Raw genomic sequence first — 17,024 nt, forward strand, 5'->3', positions numbered from 1 at the left:
AGGTTGGGGGCTAAGGGGGAATCCTACACAGCAGCATATGTAAATATGCTTAAAAAAACACACTAAAAAGCCCAAATATACCTTTTATTTTAGTACTGGCAGAGTTTCTGCCAGTACTTAAGATGGCGGGGACAATTGTGGGGTGGGGGAGGGAAGAGAGCTGTTTGGGAGGGATCAGGGGGTCTGATGTTTCAGGTGGGAGGCTGAGCTCTACACTAAAGCTAAAATTAACCCTGCAAGCTCTCTACAAGCTACCTAATTAACCCTTTCACTGCTGGGCATAATTCATGTGTTGTGCGCAGTGGCATTTTGCGGCCTTCTAATTACCAAAAAGCAACACCAAAGCCATATATGTCTGCTATTTCTGAACAAAGGGGATCCCAGAGAAGCATTTACAACCATTTGTGCCATAATTGCACAAGCTGTTTGTATATAATTTCAGTGAGAAACCTAAAGTTTGTGAAAAAGGGAACTTTTTTTTTATTTGATTGCATTTGGCGGTGAAATGGTGGCATGAAATATACCAAAATGGGCCTAGATCAATACTTTGGGTTGTCCACTACACTAAAGCTAAAATTAACCCTACAAGCTCCATACAAGCTCCCTAATTAACCCCTGCACTGCTGGGCATAATACACGTGTGGTGCGCAGCGGCATTTTGCGGCCTTCTAATTACCAAAAAGCAACGCCAAAGCCATATATGTCTGCTATTTCTGAATAAAGGGGATCCCAGAGAAAATTTTTCAACCATTTATGCCATAATTGCACAAGCTGTTTGTAAATAATTTCAGTGAGAAACCAAAAGTTTGTGAAAAAATTTGTGAAAAAGTGAACGATTTTTTGTATTTGATCGCATTTGGCGGTGAAATGGTGGCATGAAATATACCAAAATGGGCCTAGATCAATACTTTGGGATGTCTACTAAAAAAATTATATACATGTCAATTGATATTCAGGGATTCCTGAAAGATATCAGTGTTCTAATGTAACTAGCGCTAATTTTGAAAAAAAAAATGGTTTGGAAATAGCAAAGTGCTACTTGTATTTATGGCCCTATAACTTGCAAAAAAAGCAAAGAACAAGTAAACATTGGGTATTTCTAAACTCTGGACAAAATCTAGAAACTTTTTAGCATGGGTGTTTTTTGGTGGTTGTAGATGTGCAACAGATTTTGGGGGTCAAAGTTAGAAAAAGTGTGTTTTTTTCCATTTTGTTCCTCATATTTTATAAATTTTTTTATAGTAAATTATAAGATATGATGAAAATAATGGTATCTATAGAAAGTCCATTTAATGGCGAGAAAAACGGTATATAATATGTGTGGGTACAGTAAATGAGTAAGAGGAAAATTACAGCTAAACACAAACACCGCAGAAATGTAAAAATAGCCTTGGTCCCAAACGGACAGAAAATGGAAAAGTGCTGTGGTCATTAAGGGGTTAAAATTGCAAGCTCTATCTGAATCACAAAAGAAAAAAAATTGGGTTCAGTGTCCCTTTAAGCATTGTGGTAAACTGATGGCACCCCTATATAGATTATGGTGTTGTTTGGTATCTTTAGCTCTGTTATTATATTTTATATTACACAATAAAACTAACACAATACTACCTGTATGATCATTGTGATACCTTTGTAAGTCTTCCCTTTAACTAAATAGATTTAAAGTCTTTTTTGGTTCTTTTATTGCTGTATATAATGTAAACCCACTTATTAAAATTTACTTGGTGTATGCTAAGGTGATGGTAAACTTTAACGTTTTTATTTACAATATTAGTAAAAGTAAAGTAAAAGATGGGGACTTAAATTCATGAAAGGCTTTCTTACTTCAGTGACGATTCAGACTGTAGCTAATAACGCTCCTGGCTTTGGATGCCAAAGTGGACGATATACAATTTGGCTACAACCTGAATAGTCACTGAAGTAAGAAATAGAGTATCCGATACGGGTGAAGGAATGGTGGAATAAATGAAGACATTAAAGTGCAATTATTAAAAAAAAGTGTTTACAAAGCCTTTCATCAATTAAAGTCCCCATCTTTTACTTTATGATTACTAATATTGTAAATAAAAACGTTAACGTTTACCATCACTTTAGTGTTGCTCACTTTACCAAGAAAGTGATGTGTTTATGATCTTAAAGGGATACCAGGAGAATGAAGATAATTTGATAATAGAAGTAAATTAGAAAGTTGCTTAAAGGGACAGTAAACACCGGAATTGTTGTTGTTTAAAAAGGTAGATAATCCCTTTATTACCCATTCCCCAATTTTGCATAACCAACATAGTTATAATAATATACTTTTTACCTCTGTGATTACCTTGTATCTATGGCTCTGCAAACTGCCCCCTTATTTCAGTTTTTTTGACAGACATCCATTTTAGCCAATCAGTGTTTGCTCCTAGGAGCTTCACGTGCCTGAGCTCAATGTTATCTATATGAAACACGTGAACTAACGCCCTCTAGCGGTGAAAAACTGTCAAAATGCTTTCAGATTAGAGGCGGCCTTCAAGGTCTAAGAAATTAGCATATATACCTCCTAGATTTAGCTTTCAACTAAGAATACCAAGAGAACAAATCAAAATTGGTAATAAAAGTAAATTGGAAAGTTGTTTAAAATTGCATGCCCTATTTAAATCATGAAAGTTTTTTCTTGACTTGACTGTCCCTTTAAAATTGCATGCTCTATCTGAATCACAAAAGAAAGCATTTGGGTTCGGTGTTCCTTTAAACAAGGAAGAGTAGCACCACCAAGTGGTGGCTTAGCAGAAATGAATCTGTAGAATAACTCAATGGTTTTGTTAAAAAGCATAACAAAAAATATGTGCTTTTTGGGACTTCTGGTTGGTGGGCACACTCAAATTAGGGGGAAGAACAGCAGATAGAGGGTACTCTGCAACATTACCTAAATCTGACCCAGTGACACTGGAAATATATTATATATTTGTTTATTATCTATAAATTAAAGGGACATGAAACCCAAAATTGTTCTTTTATGAGTGAGATAGAGAATACAATTATAAACAACTGTCCAATTTCCTTATATTATTTAATTTGCTTCCTTCTCTTGTTATCCTTTGCTGAAAGGTTTATCTAGGAAAGTTCAGGCGCAGCAAAGAACCTAGGTTCTAGCTGCTGATTGTTGGCTGCATTTATATACCGATTGCCATTGGCTGACCCATGTGTTCAGTCCGCAACCAGTAGTGCATTGCTGCTCATTTAACAAAACATATCAAGAGAACAAAGAAAAAAATGATAATAGGAGTAAATTAGATTGCATTCTCTATCTAAATCATGAAAAAAAAACATGTGGGTTTAATATCTCTTTAATATGTTGTGCTTAAATTGATAGGAAATCAAAAATATTTTTATATCTATTTAAAAAGATCTTAAAATATCGTTACAATTTGTAATAAACACCAATTAAAAGATTTGCTAATGTTAACATATCTTTGCTGTCAAACCCAACGCTATACTTATTATGAGAACTCTATAATGATGATCTACATAGGTAGGACCATCCTGTCGCTCCTCATGCGTAGTTGTTCTTGATCGGTGACTGGCGCATGCACATTGGGGATCCCGTCTCATCTCTGCATGCGCCCAGCAGGATAAACAAAGATGTCGGAATGTTTTGATAAAGTGCACATGCAATAGGAAATTAACATTAGCTCGCATACAATATTGATCTCCAAATAGGATAGTGAATATTATAATTAGGTTAAGCCTACTCTAGCGTGATTGGATTAAAGGGACAGTCTAGTCCAAAAAATACTTTCATGATTCAGATAGGGCATGTAATTTTAAACAATTTTCCAATTTACTTTTATCACCAATTTTTATTTGTTCTCTTGGTATTCTTAGTTGAAAGCTTAACCTAGGAGGTTCATATGCTAATTTCTTAGACCTTGAAGGCCGCTTCTTAAGAATGCATTTTAACAGGTTTTTCACCACTAGAGGGTGTTAGTTCATGTTTTTCATATAGATAACACTGTGCTTGTGCACGTGAAGTTACCTGGGAGCCATCACTGATTGGCTAAACTGCAAGTCTGTCAAAAGAACTGAATAAAGGGGCAGTCTGCAGAGGCTTAGATACAAGATAATCACAGAGGTTAAAAATATATAAATATAACTGTGTTGGTTATGCAAAACTAGGGAATAGGTAAACAAGGGATTATCTATCTTTTAAAACAATAACAATTCTGGTGTAGACTGTCCCTTTAAGTGTGATTAAGAATTCCGGCCATGTTCAAGTTATCTTTCTGGGCAGCCTTTGCTATAGATTTTTGGAGGATTAAATATAAGAATTTAACATAGTTATAAGCTTCACTCTCAAATAAAAGTAAGTTAATTTAGACTTTATGTTCATCTTTGTCATACTTTGATTGTTATATATCGCTGTTTATAAAGATATTTATAACCCTATAAGGCTTCTAAAATATTGATCTGTGGCCACTATGTGTTAGAAAGTTGTCCCTCCCTGGCCAATACCGCAAGTGGAGTACGACCAATAGCTCATGGTGCCTTATCTTGTGATCGGTCTTTCTCAAAGAATAACGTACAATCTGCTAATACAAAAGGATGGTCAAAAATGTTAACCAACGTATCTTAACATGGCGAAAGTTTTTAGCGCAAGATATACTTTAAATGGATAGCGAAAAATGCTCTAATGTTACCAGTGGTGATTTAAATGTGGTGCTCGAGCACAATACCAAATACTGTTTTAAAGTTTAGTGCTTTTTGAGTCTGGAAGTAAACAATTATCGCTTGCTATTTTGCATAGCAGGACACAGAAAATGGAAATAAAGGATTTAAGTTACATTTAGAGTCAATAGTTAGGAAACAAAGGTTTAGTAATGTTTCAACAAATGGTACCAAGAGAACAAAACATATTAGATAATAGAAATAAATTGAAAAGTTGTTTAAAATGTCATGCTCTATCAGAATAATTAAAAAAATATTTGGGTTTCATGTCCCTTTAAATATCTTTATGTTAAATTATCCAATTAATTTGTGCTTGGGATAGCATTGCCCCAACCTTCATAATAACACGCGACTGGCAGATTTTTATTGTGGAGGACACTGTAGTGATTATCTAGAAAGACATTGAAGAAATATCAGTGCTTTGTTCATTGTTTGGATTATTTCTTTGGGATGTTAAACAGTCTGTTTCATTGTTGAAATAGAAGCAAAGCACTAAGCAGTTGCTTATACTTAAAGGGACATTATACACTCATTTTTTCTTTGCATAAATGTTTTATAGCCCATGAAGTTTTTTTTTTTATTTTTTAAATATATTGTTTAGCTTATTTTTTAAATAACATTGCTCTGATTTTAAGACTCCTAACCAAGCCCCAAAGTTTTAGGAGAATACCGACGTATACCTACTCCAGCTTGCTCCTGTTTCTGTAATGGGTCTTTTCATATGCAGGGGGAGGGGGGAGTGTCTTATTTCTTCTGTTAAGTGTGATCAGTCCACGGGTCATCATTACTTCTGGGATATTACTCCTCCCCAACAGGAAGTGCAAGAGGATTCACCCAGCAGAGCTGCATATAGCTCCTCCCCTCTACGTCACTCCCAGTCATTCTCTTGCACCCAACGACTAGATAGGATGTGTGAGAGGACTATGGTGATTATACTTAGTTTTATATCTTCAATCAAAAGTTTGTTATTTTAAAATAGCACCGGAGTGTGTTATTATCTCTCTGGCAGAGTTTGAAGAAGAATCTACCAGAGTTTTTGTTATGATTTTAGCCGGAGTAGTTAAGATCATATTGCTGTTTCTCGGCCATCTGAGGAGAGGTAAACTTCAGATCAGGGGACAGCGGGCAGATGAATCTGCATAGAGGTATGTAGCAGTTTTTATTTTCTGACAATGGAATTGATGAGAAAATCCTGCCATACCGATATAATGTCATGTATGTATACTTTACACTTCAGTATTCTGGGGAATGGTACTTCACTAGAATTACACTGTAAGAAATACATAAAGCTGTTTAATAACTAGAGATTATGTTTAACGTTTTTGCTGGAATGTAAAATCGTTTTCATTTACTGAGGTACTGAGTGAATAAATGTTTGGGCACTATTTTTCCACTTGGCAGTTGCTTAATCTGTTTTCTGACAGTTTCTGTTCTCCCTCACTGCTGTGTGTGAGTGGGAGGGGCTGTTTTTTGGCGCTTTTACTACACATCAAATATTTCAGTCAGCAACTCATTGTATTCCCTGCATGATCCGGTTCATCTCTACAGAGCTCAGGGGTCTTCAAAACTTATTTTGAGGGAGGTAATTTCTCTCAGCAGAGCTGTGAGAATTATAGTTTGACTGAGATAAAAAACGTTTATTCTGTAATTTGTTTCCTGCTTTCAGAATTTGTTATCTTTGCTAATGGGATTAAACCTTTGCTAAAGTTGTGTTATTTACAAGGATTGAGGCTATAACTGTTTCAATTTATTAATTTTCAACTGTCATAGATCTTCTGTGCTTCTTAAAGGCACAGTACGTTTTAATATTATTCTAATTGAATTGTATTTCCAAGTTACAAGTTTATTTGCTAGTGTGTTAAACATGTCTGATTCAGAGGATGATACCTGTGTCATTTGTTGCAATGCCAAAGTGGAGCCCAATAGAAATTTATGTACTAACTGTATTGATGCTACTTTAAATAAAAGTCAATCTGTACAAATTGAACAAATTTCACTAAACAACGAGGGGAGAGTTATGCCGACTAACTCGCCTCACGTGTCAGTACCTACATCTCCCGCTCAGAGGGAGGTGCGTGATATTGTAGCGCCGAGTACATCTGGGCGGCCATTACAAATCACATTACAGGATATGGCTACTGTTATGACTGAGGTTTTGGCTAAATTACCAGAGCTAAGAGGTAAGCGTGATCACTCTGGGGTGAGAACAGAGTGCGCTGATAATATTAGGGCCATGTCAGACACTGCGTCACAGGTGGCAGAACATGAGGACGGAGAGCTTCATTCTGTGGGTGACGGTTCTGATCCAAACAGACTGGATTCAGATATTTCAAATTTTAAATTTAAACTGGAAAACCTCCGTGTATTACTAGGGGAGGTGTTAGCGGCTCTGAATGATTGTAACACAGTTGCAATACCAGAGAAAATGTGTAGGTTGGATAAATATTTTGCGGTACCGACGAGTACTGAGGTTTTTCCTATACCTAAGAGACTTACTGAAATTGTTACTAAGGAGTGGGATAGACCCGGTGTGCCGTTCTCACCCCCTCCGATATTTAGAAAAATGTTTCCAATAGACGCCACCACAAGGGACTTATGGCAAACGGTCCCTAAGGTGGAGGGAGCAGTTTCTACCTTAGCTAAGCGTACCACTATCCCGGTGGAGGATAGCTGTGCTTTTTCAGATCCAATGGATAAAAAATTAGAGGGTTACCTTAAGAAAATGTTTGTTCAACAAGGTTTTATATTGCAACCCCTTGCATGCATTGCGCCGATCACGGCTGCAGCGGCATTCTGGATTGAGTCTCTGGAAGAGAACATTGGTTCAGCTACTCTGGACGACATTACGGACAGGCTTAGAGTCCTTAAACTAGCTAATTCATTCATTTCGGAGGCCGTAGTACATCTTACTAAACTTACGGCGAAGAATTCAGGATTCGCCATTCAGGCACGCAGGGCGCTGTGGCTAAAATCCTGGTCAGCTGATGTTACTTCTAAGTCTAAATTGCTTAATATACCTTTCAAAGGGCAGACCTTATTCGGGCCCGGGTTGAAAGAGATTATCGCTGACATTACAGGAGGTAAAGGCCATGCCCTGCCTCAGGACAAAGCCAAAGCCAAGACTAGACAGTCTAATTTTCGTTCCTTTCGTAATTTCAAAGCAGGAGCAGCATCAACTTCCTCTGCACCAAAACAGGAAGGAGCTGTTGCTCGCTACAGACAAGGCTGGAAACCTAACCAGTCCTGGAACAAGGGCAAGCAGACTAGGAAACCTGCTGCTGCCCCTAAAACAGCATGAATTGAGGGCCCCCGATCCGGGATCGGATCTAGTGGGGGGCAGACTTTCTCTCTTCGCCCAGGCTTGGGCAAGAGATGTTCAGGATCCCTGGGCGCTAGAGATAATATCTCAGGGATACCTTCTGGACTTCAAAGACTCTCCTCCAAGAGAGAGATTTCATCTGTCAAGATTGTCAACAATCCAGACAAAGAAAGAGGCGTTTCTACGCTGCGTACAAGAGCTCTTGTTAATGGGAGTAATCCATCCAGTTCCACGATCGGAACAGGGACAGGGGTTTTACTCAAATCTGTTTGTGGTTCCCAAAAAAGAGGGAACTTTCAGACCAATCCTGGACTTAAAGATCCTAAACAAATTCCTAAGAGTTCCATCGTTCAAGATGGAGACTATTCGGACAATTTTACCTATGATCCAAGAGGGTCAGTACATGACCACTGTAGATTTAAAAGATGCTTACCTTCACATACCGATTCACAAAGATCATTATCGGTACCTAAGGTTTGCCTTCCTAGACAGGCATTACCAGTTTGTGGCTCTTCCATTCGGATTGGCTACAGCTCCAAGAATCTTCACAAAGGTTCTGGGTGCTCTTCTGGCGGTACTAAGACCGCGGGGAATCTCGGTAGCTCCATACCTAGACGACATTCTGATACAAGCTTCAAGCTTTCAAACTGCCAAGTCTCATACAGAGTTAGTGCTGGCATTTCTAAGGTCACATGGATGGAAGGTGAACGAAAAGAAAAGTTCACTCGTTCCACTCACAAGAGTTCCCTTCCTGGGGACTCTTATAGATTCTGTAGAAATGAAGATTTACCTGACAGAGGACAGGCTAACAAGACTTCAAAGTGCTTGCCGCACCCTTCATTCCATTCAACACCCGTCAGTGGCTCAATGCATGGAGGTAATCGGCTTAATGGTAGCGGCAATGGACATAGTACCCTTTGCACGCTTACACCTCAGACCACTGCAACTGTGCATGCTAAGTCAGTGGAATGGGGATTGCTCAGACTTATCCCCTTCTCTGAATCTGGATCAAGAGACCAGAAATTCTCTTCTATGGTGGCTTTCTCGGCCACATCTGTCCAGGGGGATGCCATTCAGCAGACCAGACTGGACAATTGTAACAACAGACGCCAGCCTTCTAGGTTGGGGTGCCGTCTGGAATTCTCTGAAGGCTCAGGGACAATGGAGTCAGGAGGAGAGTCTCCTGCCAATAAACATTCTGGAATTGAGAGCAGTTCTCAATGCCCTCCTGGCTTGGCCCCAGTTGACAACTCGGGGGTTCATCAGGTTTCAGTCGGACAACATCACGACTGTAGCTTACATCAACCATCAGGGAGGGACAAGAAGCTCCCTAGCTATGATGGAAGTATCAAAGATAATTCGCTGGGCAGAGTCTCACTCTTGCCACCTGTCAGCAATCCACATCCCGGGAGTGGAGAACTGGGAGGCGGATTTCTTAAGTCGTCAGACTTTTCATCCGGGGGAGTGGGAACTTCATCCGGAGGTCTTTGCCCAAATACTTCGACGTTGGGGCAAACCAGAGATAGATCTCATGGCGTCTCGACAGAACGCCAAGCTTCCTCGTTACGGGTCCAGATCCAGGGATCCAGGAGCAGTCCTGATAGATGCTCTGACAGCACCTTGGGACTTCAGGATGGCTTATGTGTTTCCACCCTTCCCGTTACTTCCTCGATTGATTGCCAGAATCAAACAAGAGAGAGCATCAGTGATTCTAATAGCACCTGCGTGGCCACGCAGGACTTGGTATGCAGACCTGGTGGACTTGTCATCCTGTCCACCTTGGTCTCTACCTCTGAAACAGGACCTTCTGATACAGGGTCCCTTCAAACATCAAAATCTAACTTCTCTGAAGCTGACTGCTTGGAAATTGAACGCTTGATTTTATCAAGACGTGGGTTTTCTGAGTCAGTTATTGATACCTTAATACAGGCTAGGAAACCTGTTACCAGAAAGATTTACCATAAGATATGGCGTAAATACCTATATTGGTGTGAATCCAAAGGTTACTCTTGGAGTAAGGTTAGGATTCCTAGGATATTGTCTTTTCTACAAGAAGGTTTAGAAAAGGGTTTATCTGCTAGTTCATTAAAGGGACAGATCTCAGCTCTGTCCATTCTGTTACACAAACGTCTGTCAGAAGTTCCTGACGTCCAGGCTTTTTGTCAGGCTTTGGCCAGGATTAAGCCTGTGTTTAAAACTGTTGCTCCACCATGGAGTTTAAACCTTGTTCTTAATGTTTTACAGGGCGTTCCGTTTGAACCCCTTCATTCCATTGATATAAAGTTGTTATCTTGGAAAGTTCTATTTTTAATGGCTATTTCCTCGGCTCGAAGAGTCTCTGAATTATCAGCCTTACATTGTGATTCTCCTTATTTGATTTTTCATTCGGATAAGGTAGTCCTGCGTACTAAACCTGGGTTCTTACCTAAGGTAGTTACTAACAGGAATATCAATCAAGAGATTGTTGTTCCTTCTTTATGCCCAAATCCTTCTTCAAAGAAGGAACGTCTACTGCACAACCTGGATGTAGTCCGTGCTCTAAAATTGTACTTACAGGCAACTAAGGAATTTCGACAAACGTCTTCTCTGTTTGTCATTTACTCTGGGCAGAGGAGAGGTCAAAAAGCTTCCGCTACCTCTCTTTCTTTTTGGCTTCGTAGCATAATTCGTTTAGCTTATGAGACTGCTGGACAGCAGCCTCCTGAAAGAATTACAGCTCATTCTACTAGAGCTGTGGCTTCCACTTGGGCCTTCAAGAATGAGGCCTCTGTTGAACAGATTTGCAAGGCTGCAACTTGGTCTTCGCTTCATACTTTTTCCAAATTTTACAAATTTGACACTTTTGCTTCATCGGAGGCTATTTTTGGGAGAAAGGTTCTTCAGGCAGTGGTTCCTTCTGTATAAAGAGCCTGCCTATCCCTCCCGTCATCCGTGTACTTTTGCTTTGGTATTGGTATCCCAGAAGTAATGATGACCCGTGGACTGATCACACTTAACAGAAGAAAACATAATTTATGCTTACCTGATAAATTCCTTTCTTCTGTAGTGTGATCAGTCCACGGCCCGCCCTGTTTTTAAGGCAGGTAAATATTTTTTAATTTATACTCCAGTCACCACTTCACCCTTGGCTTTTCCTTTCTCGTTGGTCCTTGGTCGAATGACTGGGAGTGACGTAGAGGGGAGGAGCTATATGCAGCTCTGCTGGGTGAATCCTCTTGCACTTCCTGTTGGGGAGGAGTAATATCCCAGAAGTAATGATGACCCGTGGACTGATCACACTACAGAAGAAAGGAATTTATCAGGTAAGCATAAATTATGTTTTCCCATGTGCAGTGGGCTTTCTAACTACCTTTTCAACAGAGCTAAACTGAGAGCTTCTAAGTAAGTTTGTAAACAGTTTTATACTGATTTTTTATATCAGTATATTTGCATCTTATTCTTTATAGTAGTGTCTATTACATGCAGTTATATTAAAATTGGTGTATACTGTCCCTTTAAAGGGATATGACACCCACATTTTTTCATGATTTAGATAGAGCATGCCATTTTTAATAAACTTTCTAATTTATGCCTATTATCATTTTTTCTTCATTCTCTTGGTATCTTTATTTGAAAAGCAGGAATGTAAGCTTTGGAGCTGTCCCATTTTTGGTTCAGCACCTGTGTAGAGCTTGCTGATATGTAGCTAAATGTAGCTTACATTCCTGCTTTTCAAATAAAGATACCAAGAGAACGAAGAAAAACGGATAATTAGAAAGTTGCTTAAAATTGCATGCTCTGTCTGAATCATGAAAGAAAAAAATTGGGTTTAGTATCTATGTAATAGAAATCATTGCAATATGTATTATTCATCTATTTAGATGGCGTTTTTTTCTTTTATTTCTCTTTTACACTACATTTGTGCAGTGTCCATTACTTCCTGTTACAGCCTTACACGATGGAGGAAGCCTGTGCAGGAAGGTTTATCTTAGCCTGATGTAATAAAACTTGTAGGCTGGTTTGCTATAAAGTTAAAGGGACACTCAAATCAAAATAAACTTTTATGATTCAAATAGAGTTTTCAGCTTTAAGACACTTTCAAATGTACTTACATTATCACATATTGCACAGTATTTTTTATATACACACTTTCTGGGGGAAAAGATCCTATTGAGCATGTGCACAAGCTCACAGGGTATATGTATACTAAAACTATATCTTTAATTTGTAGGAAAGAAGAGAAAAAGGACGCTGCAGAAAATGTTAGTTGCTCTGCATATTACTCTGTGTCTGCCCCAAAGGCAGAACTCCTGATGAAGATTAAAACCGCAGAAACTGAAATAGGAGGAGATGAAGAACACCTAGACATAAATGAAAAGAAGGTAAATCATTAGAGGCTGCTATATGGGTTACGTTTTTGCATGTGCACCAATCTGAAAATGTCTCTATTTGAGAGAAAGGGAGAGTTTTTGCTTCCTGTCCATGCCTGCCCAGCAAAACTACTTGTGCATACTTGTGTATAGGGTTAATACTTCACTAAGAAAAGATCACAACTTATTTGAGAAGCCGTACTAGCCATGTTTGTACTTTATAGATAACATTAGATCTAGTTCAAGGGTTGCCCAGGTTTGTAAGGATATTATATGTGTTGTTTTATGTAAGATGTGCCAAAATCATAGTGGCTGTAACTTTCTAGTATTATTTACATAACAAATAAAATGAATTTAGCAGAGCTCACAACTGACACAACACACAGTGACTTCAATCTGAGATCTTCCTAAAAGGGGCATACAAGTGCAAAAAGAAATGCAGTAATGTGTTAGAGCAATGTATTAAATCCTATAGAAGAGACTATCAAATGATTTCTCTACAAAAATCCCAATACATTTTAATGGTGAATTTTGTAGAGAAAAATGCTGGGACCTAGCTTAACGCATCGGATGAGCCAATGACAAGAGGCATATATGTGTGGCCACCATTTACTATCTTGCTCCCAGTACTGGATTGCTGCTCCTGAGCCCACCCTGGTATGTTTCTTTTTAAGAAAGGATGCCAAGAAAACAAAGTAAATGCGATAATTTAAGTAAATTGAAAATACTTAACATTACAAGCTGTATTTAAACCGTGAAAGCTTAAAGGGACATTAAACCCAATTTTTTTTCTTTCATGATTCAGATAGAGAATACAATTTTAAACAACATCCCAATTTACTTCTATTATCAAATTTGCTTCAATTTTTAGATATCCTTTGTTGAAGAAATAGCAATGCACACTTGTCAGCAGAACATACAAGGCATCTATGTGTAGCCACCAATCAGCAGCTCCTGAGCCTATCTAGATATGCTTTTCAGCAAAGAATATCAAGAGAATTAAGCAAAGTAGATAATATAAGTAAATTAGAAAGTTGTTTAAAACTGCATGTTCTATCTGAATCATGAAAGAAAAATTTTGAGTTTCATGTCCCTTTAATTTTGACTTCATGGCCCCAAGTTATCAAAGTCTGGCGGACCTGATCTGACAGTGCGGATCAGGTCCACCAGACTTCGCTGAATACGGCGAGCAATACGCTCGCCGTATTCAGCATTGCACCAGCAGCTCACGAGCTGCTGGTGCGACGCCGCCCCCTGCTGACTCGCGGTCGCCAGCAAGGGGGTGTCAATCAACCTGATTGTACTCGATCGGGTTGTTTTCCGGCGATGTCTGACCGCTGCTTCATAACTGCTGTTTCTGGCGAGCCTGCAGGCTCGCCAGAAACACGGGGCATCAAGCTCCATTCGGAGCTTGATACATATACCCCTATGTCTTTTCAATTTTCTCCTAACCTCCTAGCTGGGGAATGTTGGGAGGTATGAATTAGCATAGCAAAATAAAATAAAGTTTAAATTGTAGTTGCCGTGTTAATTGAAACCGCACACATCATGTGACAAATAATAAATAATATTATATTAAAGGGGCGTTTAACACTTTGAGATTGTAATATAAAATGTTTAGTTATCTGTAGTTTAAAGAAACCCCAACATACTTTATTTATTTTGTCCCCTTTCCTTTACTTTTATATCTGACTGGCCTTTGTATTTTTTGTCAAAAGTGGAAGTGCAAATTCCAGACTAAACTTTGCAATATTACCCACAGTCATTGGTTTCACATTCAAGTGACTCATTTGTAGCTGACCCTATAACCTAGGTTACATTGTGGCGGAAACTTTTTTACGCTAAAACACTACACTTACTTTTTAAATATTTAAGCAACTAAACTTTATTTAGTGTTTAATGTTACATTAAAAGCAGTTGGAAGAGGCTTACATTAGTAGGAACTTAAGAAAGTTACCCAGTATCTATCTAACTGAGTGAAATGACAGGCAGGCAACAGACTTAGAATCAAGGAGCTGGAAGAAAGTAGTAGCACAAGTAGCAATGCAAAAAAAAAAAAACACACGCACACAGCAACTCCCTAAGGATGTTGTGATCTGCGCTTTTCTGCTACTCCTGTTTAGCACCTGCCTGCCCTAAAGGCGTAAAAATAAATCATTCTGTTTCATTTGAGCACAATCATACTTTTACTGTACGTTTAACTCTTGCTGAGCAAACACATTCAAAGTTTTTAGTGCACAAAACCCCCTCTGCTGATTGGTGGTTACATTCCTTTAATTAAACATATGTTGTGTGCAAACAAATTATGTGCCATTGTTAAGATACGAAATGCGTAGGTTTTTGTGTTGTTTGTTGGCACACAAAGACTGTCACTCATGTATTCATGTACTCATTGGAAGATTGTCTGTGTGTGCAAAGAAAGGTCATGAGCTGAGGAGTTTGGCGAATGTATCGGGTGCACTTCGGAAGGGGAACTTGAGGGAACACAAGGAAAATATCATGAAGTTATGTAGCAGGCTACTCACAAATTGTTGCATAAAATTTTCACCTGTGTATAATTGTTTTCAATATGGTATAAAGTACATCTTTCCCATGTGAGATTACAGAACACTGTTTAATAAATAGACTCCAGGAGGGTGTTGCTGTTTCAGTGCATGCAGCTGCCTGCTATGTAAAACAAACAAAAAGAACAGAGAGCAGAATGTGACCAAACCAGGGAACATTCTGTGACCACAGAGACAAAGTAGTTACATGGGAAAAATGAAATATATCTAAGTGATTAGTCCATGTTAGTAATTGCACTGGCATGTGTTCTTGCTCAAGGGACAATAGCATTGCCATTATGAAGGGCAGATAGTAAAGAACTCATTTACGGGATCAAGAACTCACTTCTTTTGTAAACACACAAAAGCGTCACTTCTGATGGAATTTTGGAAGCACAGTGATACTGATTAATGAAAACAAAGTGCATTCTAATCAGATGTTCAGCTCCTCAGTCACCGGGTCTATATGAAAGAGAAATCGCAGACAAATTAAACCCCATTTGACGTTCACAAAATTTCATTTGTAATTTGGGTTAGAGCTTTAATGATGTCTTTTTTGTATATGACCTGAAGCCAATTGACACAACTGATGACGTAGGAACTTCTGAATTGTTAACAGAATATGCACTTTCTAGCAGAGCTAGTGGTTACGTTACAGTACAGCGTTTTACCTAAAGTAACCAAAACTACCCATGCATTAAATATGGATTAAAAACGTTTTTGCATTTATTCCAAATATTTTAAATGGTTTCATATACAGTACATAAAATAATTTCTACAGCATTCTTTATTGAGTCTAAGAACGTTTTAAATAACATTTTTTCAATGCACATGAACTTGCAAAAATGCCACAATTTAGTGTTCTCCACAAAAAATTTTTGCCAGTTGGGTGGCATTATGAAATCGCTGGGTGGGGGCAGTGGAATGCTTTGCAATATTGTAACATTTTCTGTTATTTATATAGAAACATAGATATTGACAGCAGATAAGAGACATAGGCCCAGCAAGTCTGCCCGATATTTCCTAAAACTATAAACTTTGTAGGATAGCCTTATGCTTGTCCCAGGCATTCTTAAAGTCCCTCACAGTGTTTGTCATTACCACCTCTTGTGGAAGTTTATTCCATGAATCATTCACCCTTTCTGTAAATAAATGCTTCCTCAAATTACTCCTGTTTATACTACCCTTCAGCTTGAGATCATGACCCCTTGTTCTTGAATTTTCCTTTTTATGTAAAATACTCACAGCCTCAGGTTTACTAAGCCCTTTAATATACTTGAAAGTTGTTATCATATCACCTCTTTCCCTTCTCTAAGCTATACATATTTAGGACATTGAGCCTCTCCTGGTACGTTTTATATTTTAGACCATGTACTATTTTGGTAGACCTCCTTTGCACAGATTAAAGTTTGTTTGTATCCTTGTGCAGATATGGCCTCCAGAACTGCACACAATACTCAAGATGAGGCCTAACTAATGATCTATAAAGTGGCATAAAAACCTTACTATTTCTGATGCAAATACCTTTACCAATACATCCAAGCATTCTGCTGGCCTTACTCACTGCAGTACCACATTGTTTACTAAATTTGAAATAATAATTCCTAAGTCCCGTTCCTCATTTGTAACAGATAGTAAAGTGTCATTGCGTCTGTAATTAACGTTTGGATTTTTCTTCCCTAAATGCATAATTTTACACTTTACTTTGTTAAACTTTAGATCCCAGTTATTTGTACAATCCTCCAATTGATTTATATCACTTCTCATTTTGTCTACCCCCGTGGAACATCTACTCTATTACAAATTGTTGTATCATCTGCAAACAGAAATACTTTCCCGTGTTGCCCTTTGCTGATATCTCTGATAAATATGTTAAACAAAACAGGCCCCAGAACTGATCCCTGGGGAACACCACTAGTAACAGCCCCCTCTGCTGAATGTACTCCATTTACTAAGACATTCTGTTTTCTGTCCTTAAGCCAGCATTCTACCCACTTCACAATTTTTGAGACTAGACCAAGGAGGTACAGTTTCTGAATTAGTTTTGTTGTGTGGGACGGTGTCAAATGCTTTGCTGAAATCTAGATATGCTACATCAACTGCTCCACCCTG

At 38.5% G+C, this 17,024-nt stretch overlaps 1 protein-coding gene across 4 annotated transcripts in view; it reads left to right on the plus strand.

The window, feature by feature from the left end:
* LOC128649879 (protein Shroom3) overlaps nt 1–17,024 on the plus strand; it is a 556,958-nt gene that overhangs the window by 523,111 nt on the left and 16,823 nt on the right. For all 4 annotated transcript variants that reach the window (XM_053703406.1, XM_053703408.1, XM_053703407.1 and 1 more), the window contains one exon: nt 12,231–12,381. In XM_053703406.1, the coding sequence (XP_053559381.1) occupies nt 12,231–12,381 (151 nt within the window). The remainder of the gene's footprint in view (nt 1–12,230; nt 12,382–17,024) is intronic.

Source organism: Bombina bombina, chromosome 2 (assembly GCF_027579735.1).
Source record: "Bombina bombina isolate aBomBom1 chromosome 2, aBomBom1.pri, whole genome shotgun sequence".
NCBI lineage: Eukaryota > Metazoa > Chordata > Amphibia > Anura > Bombinatoridae > Bombina > Bombina bombina.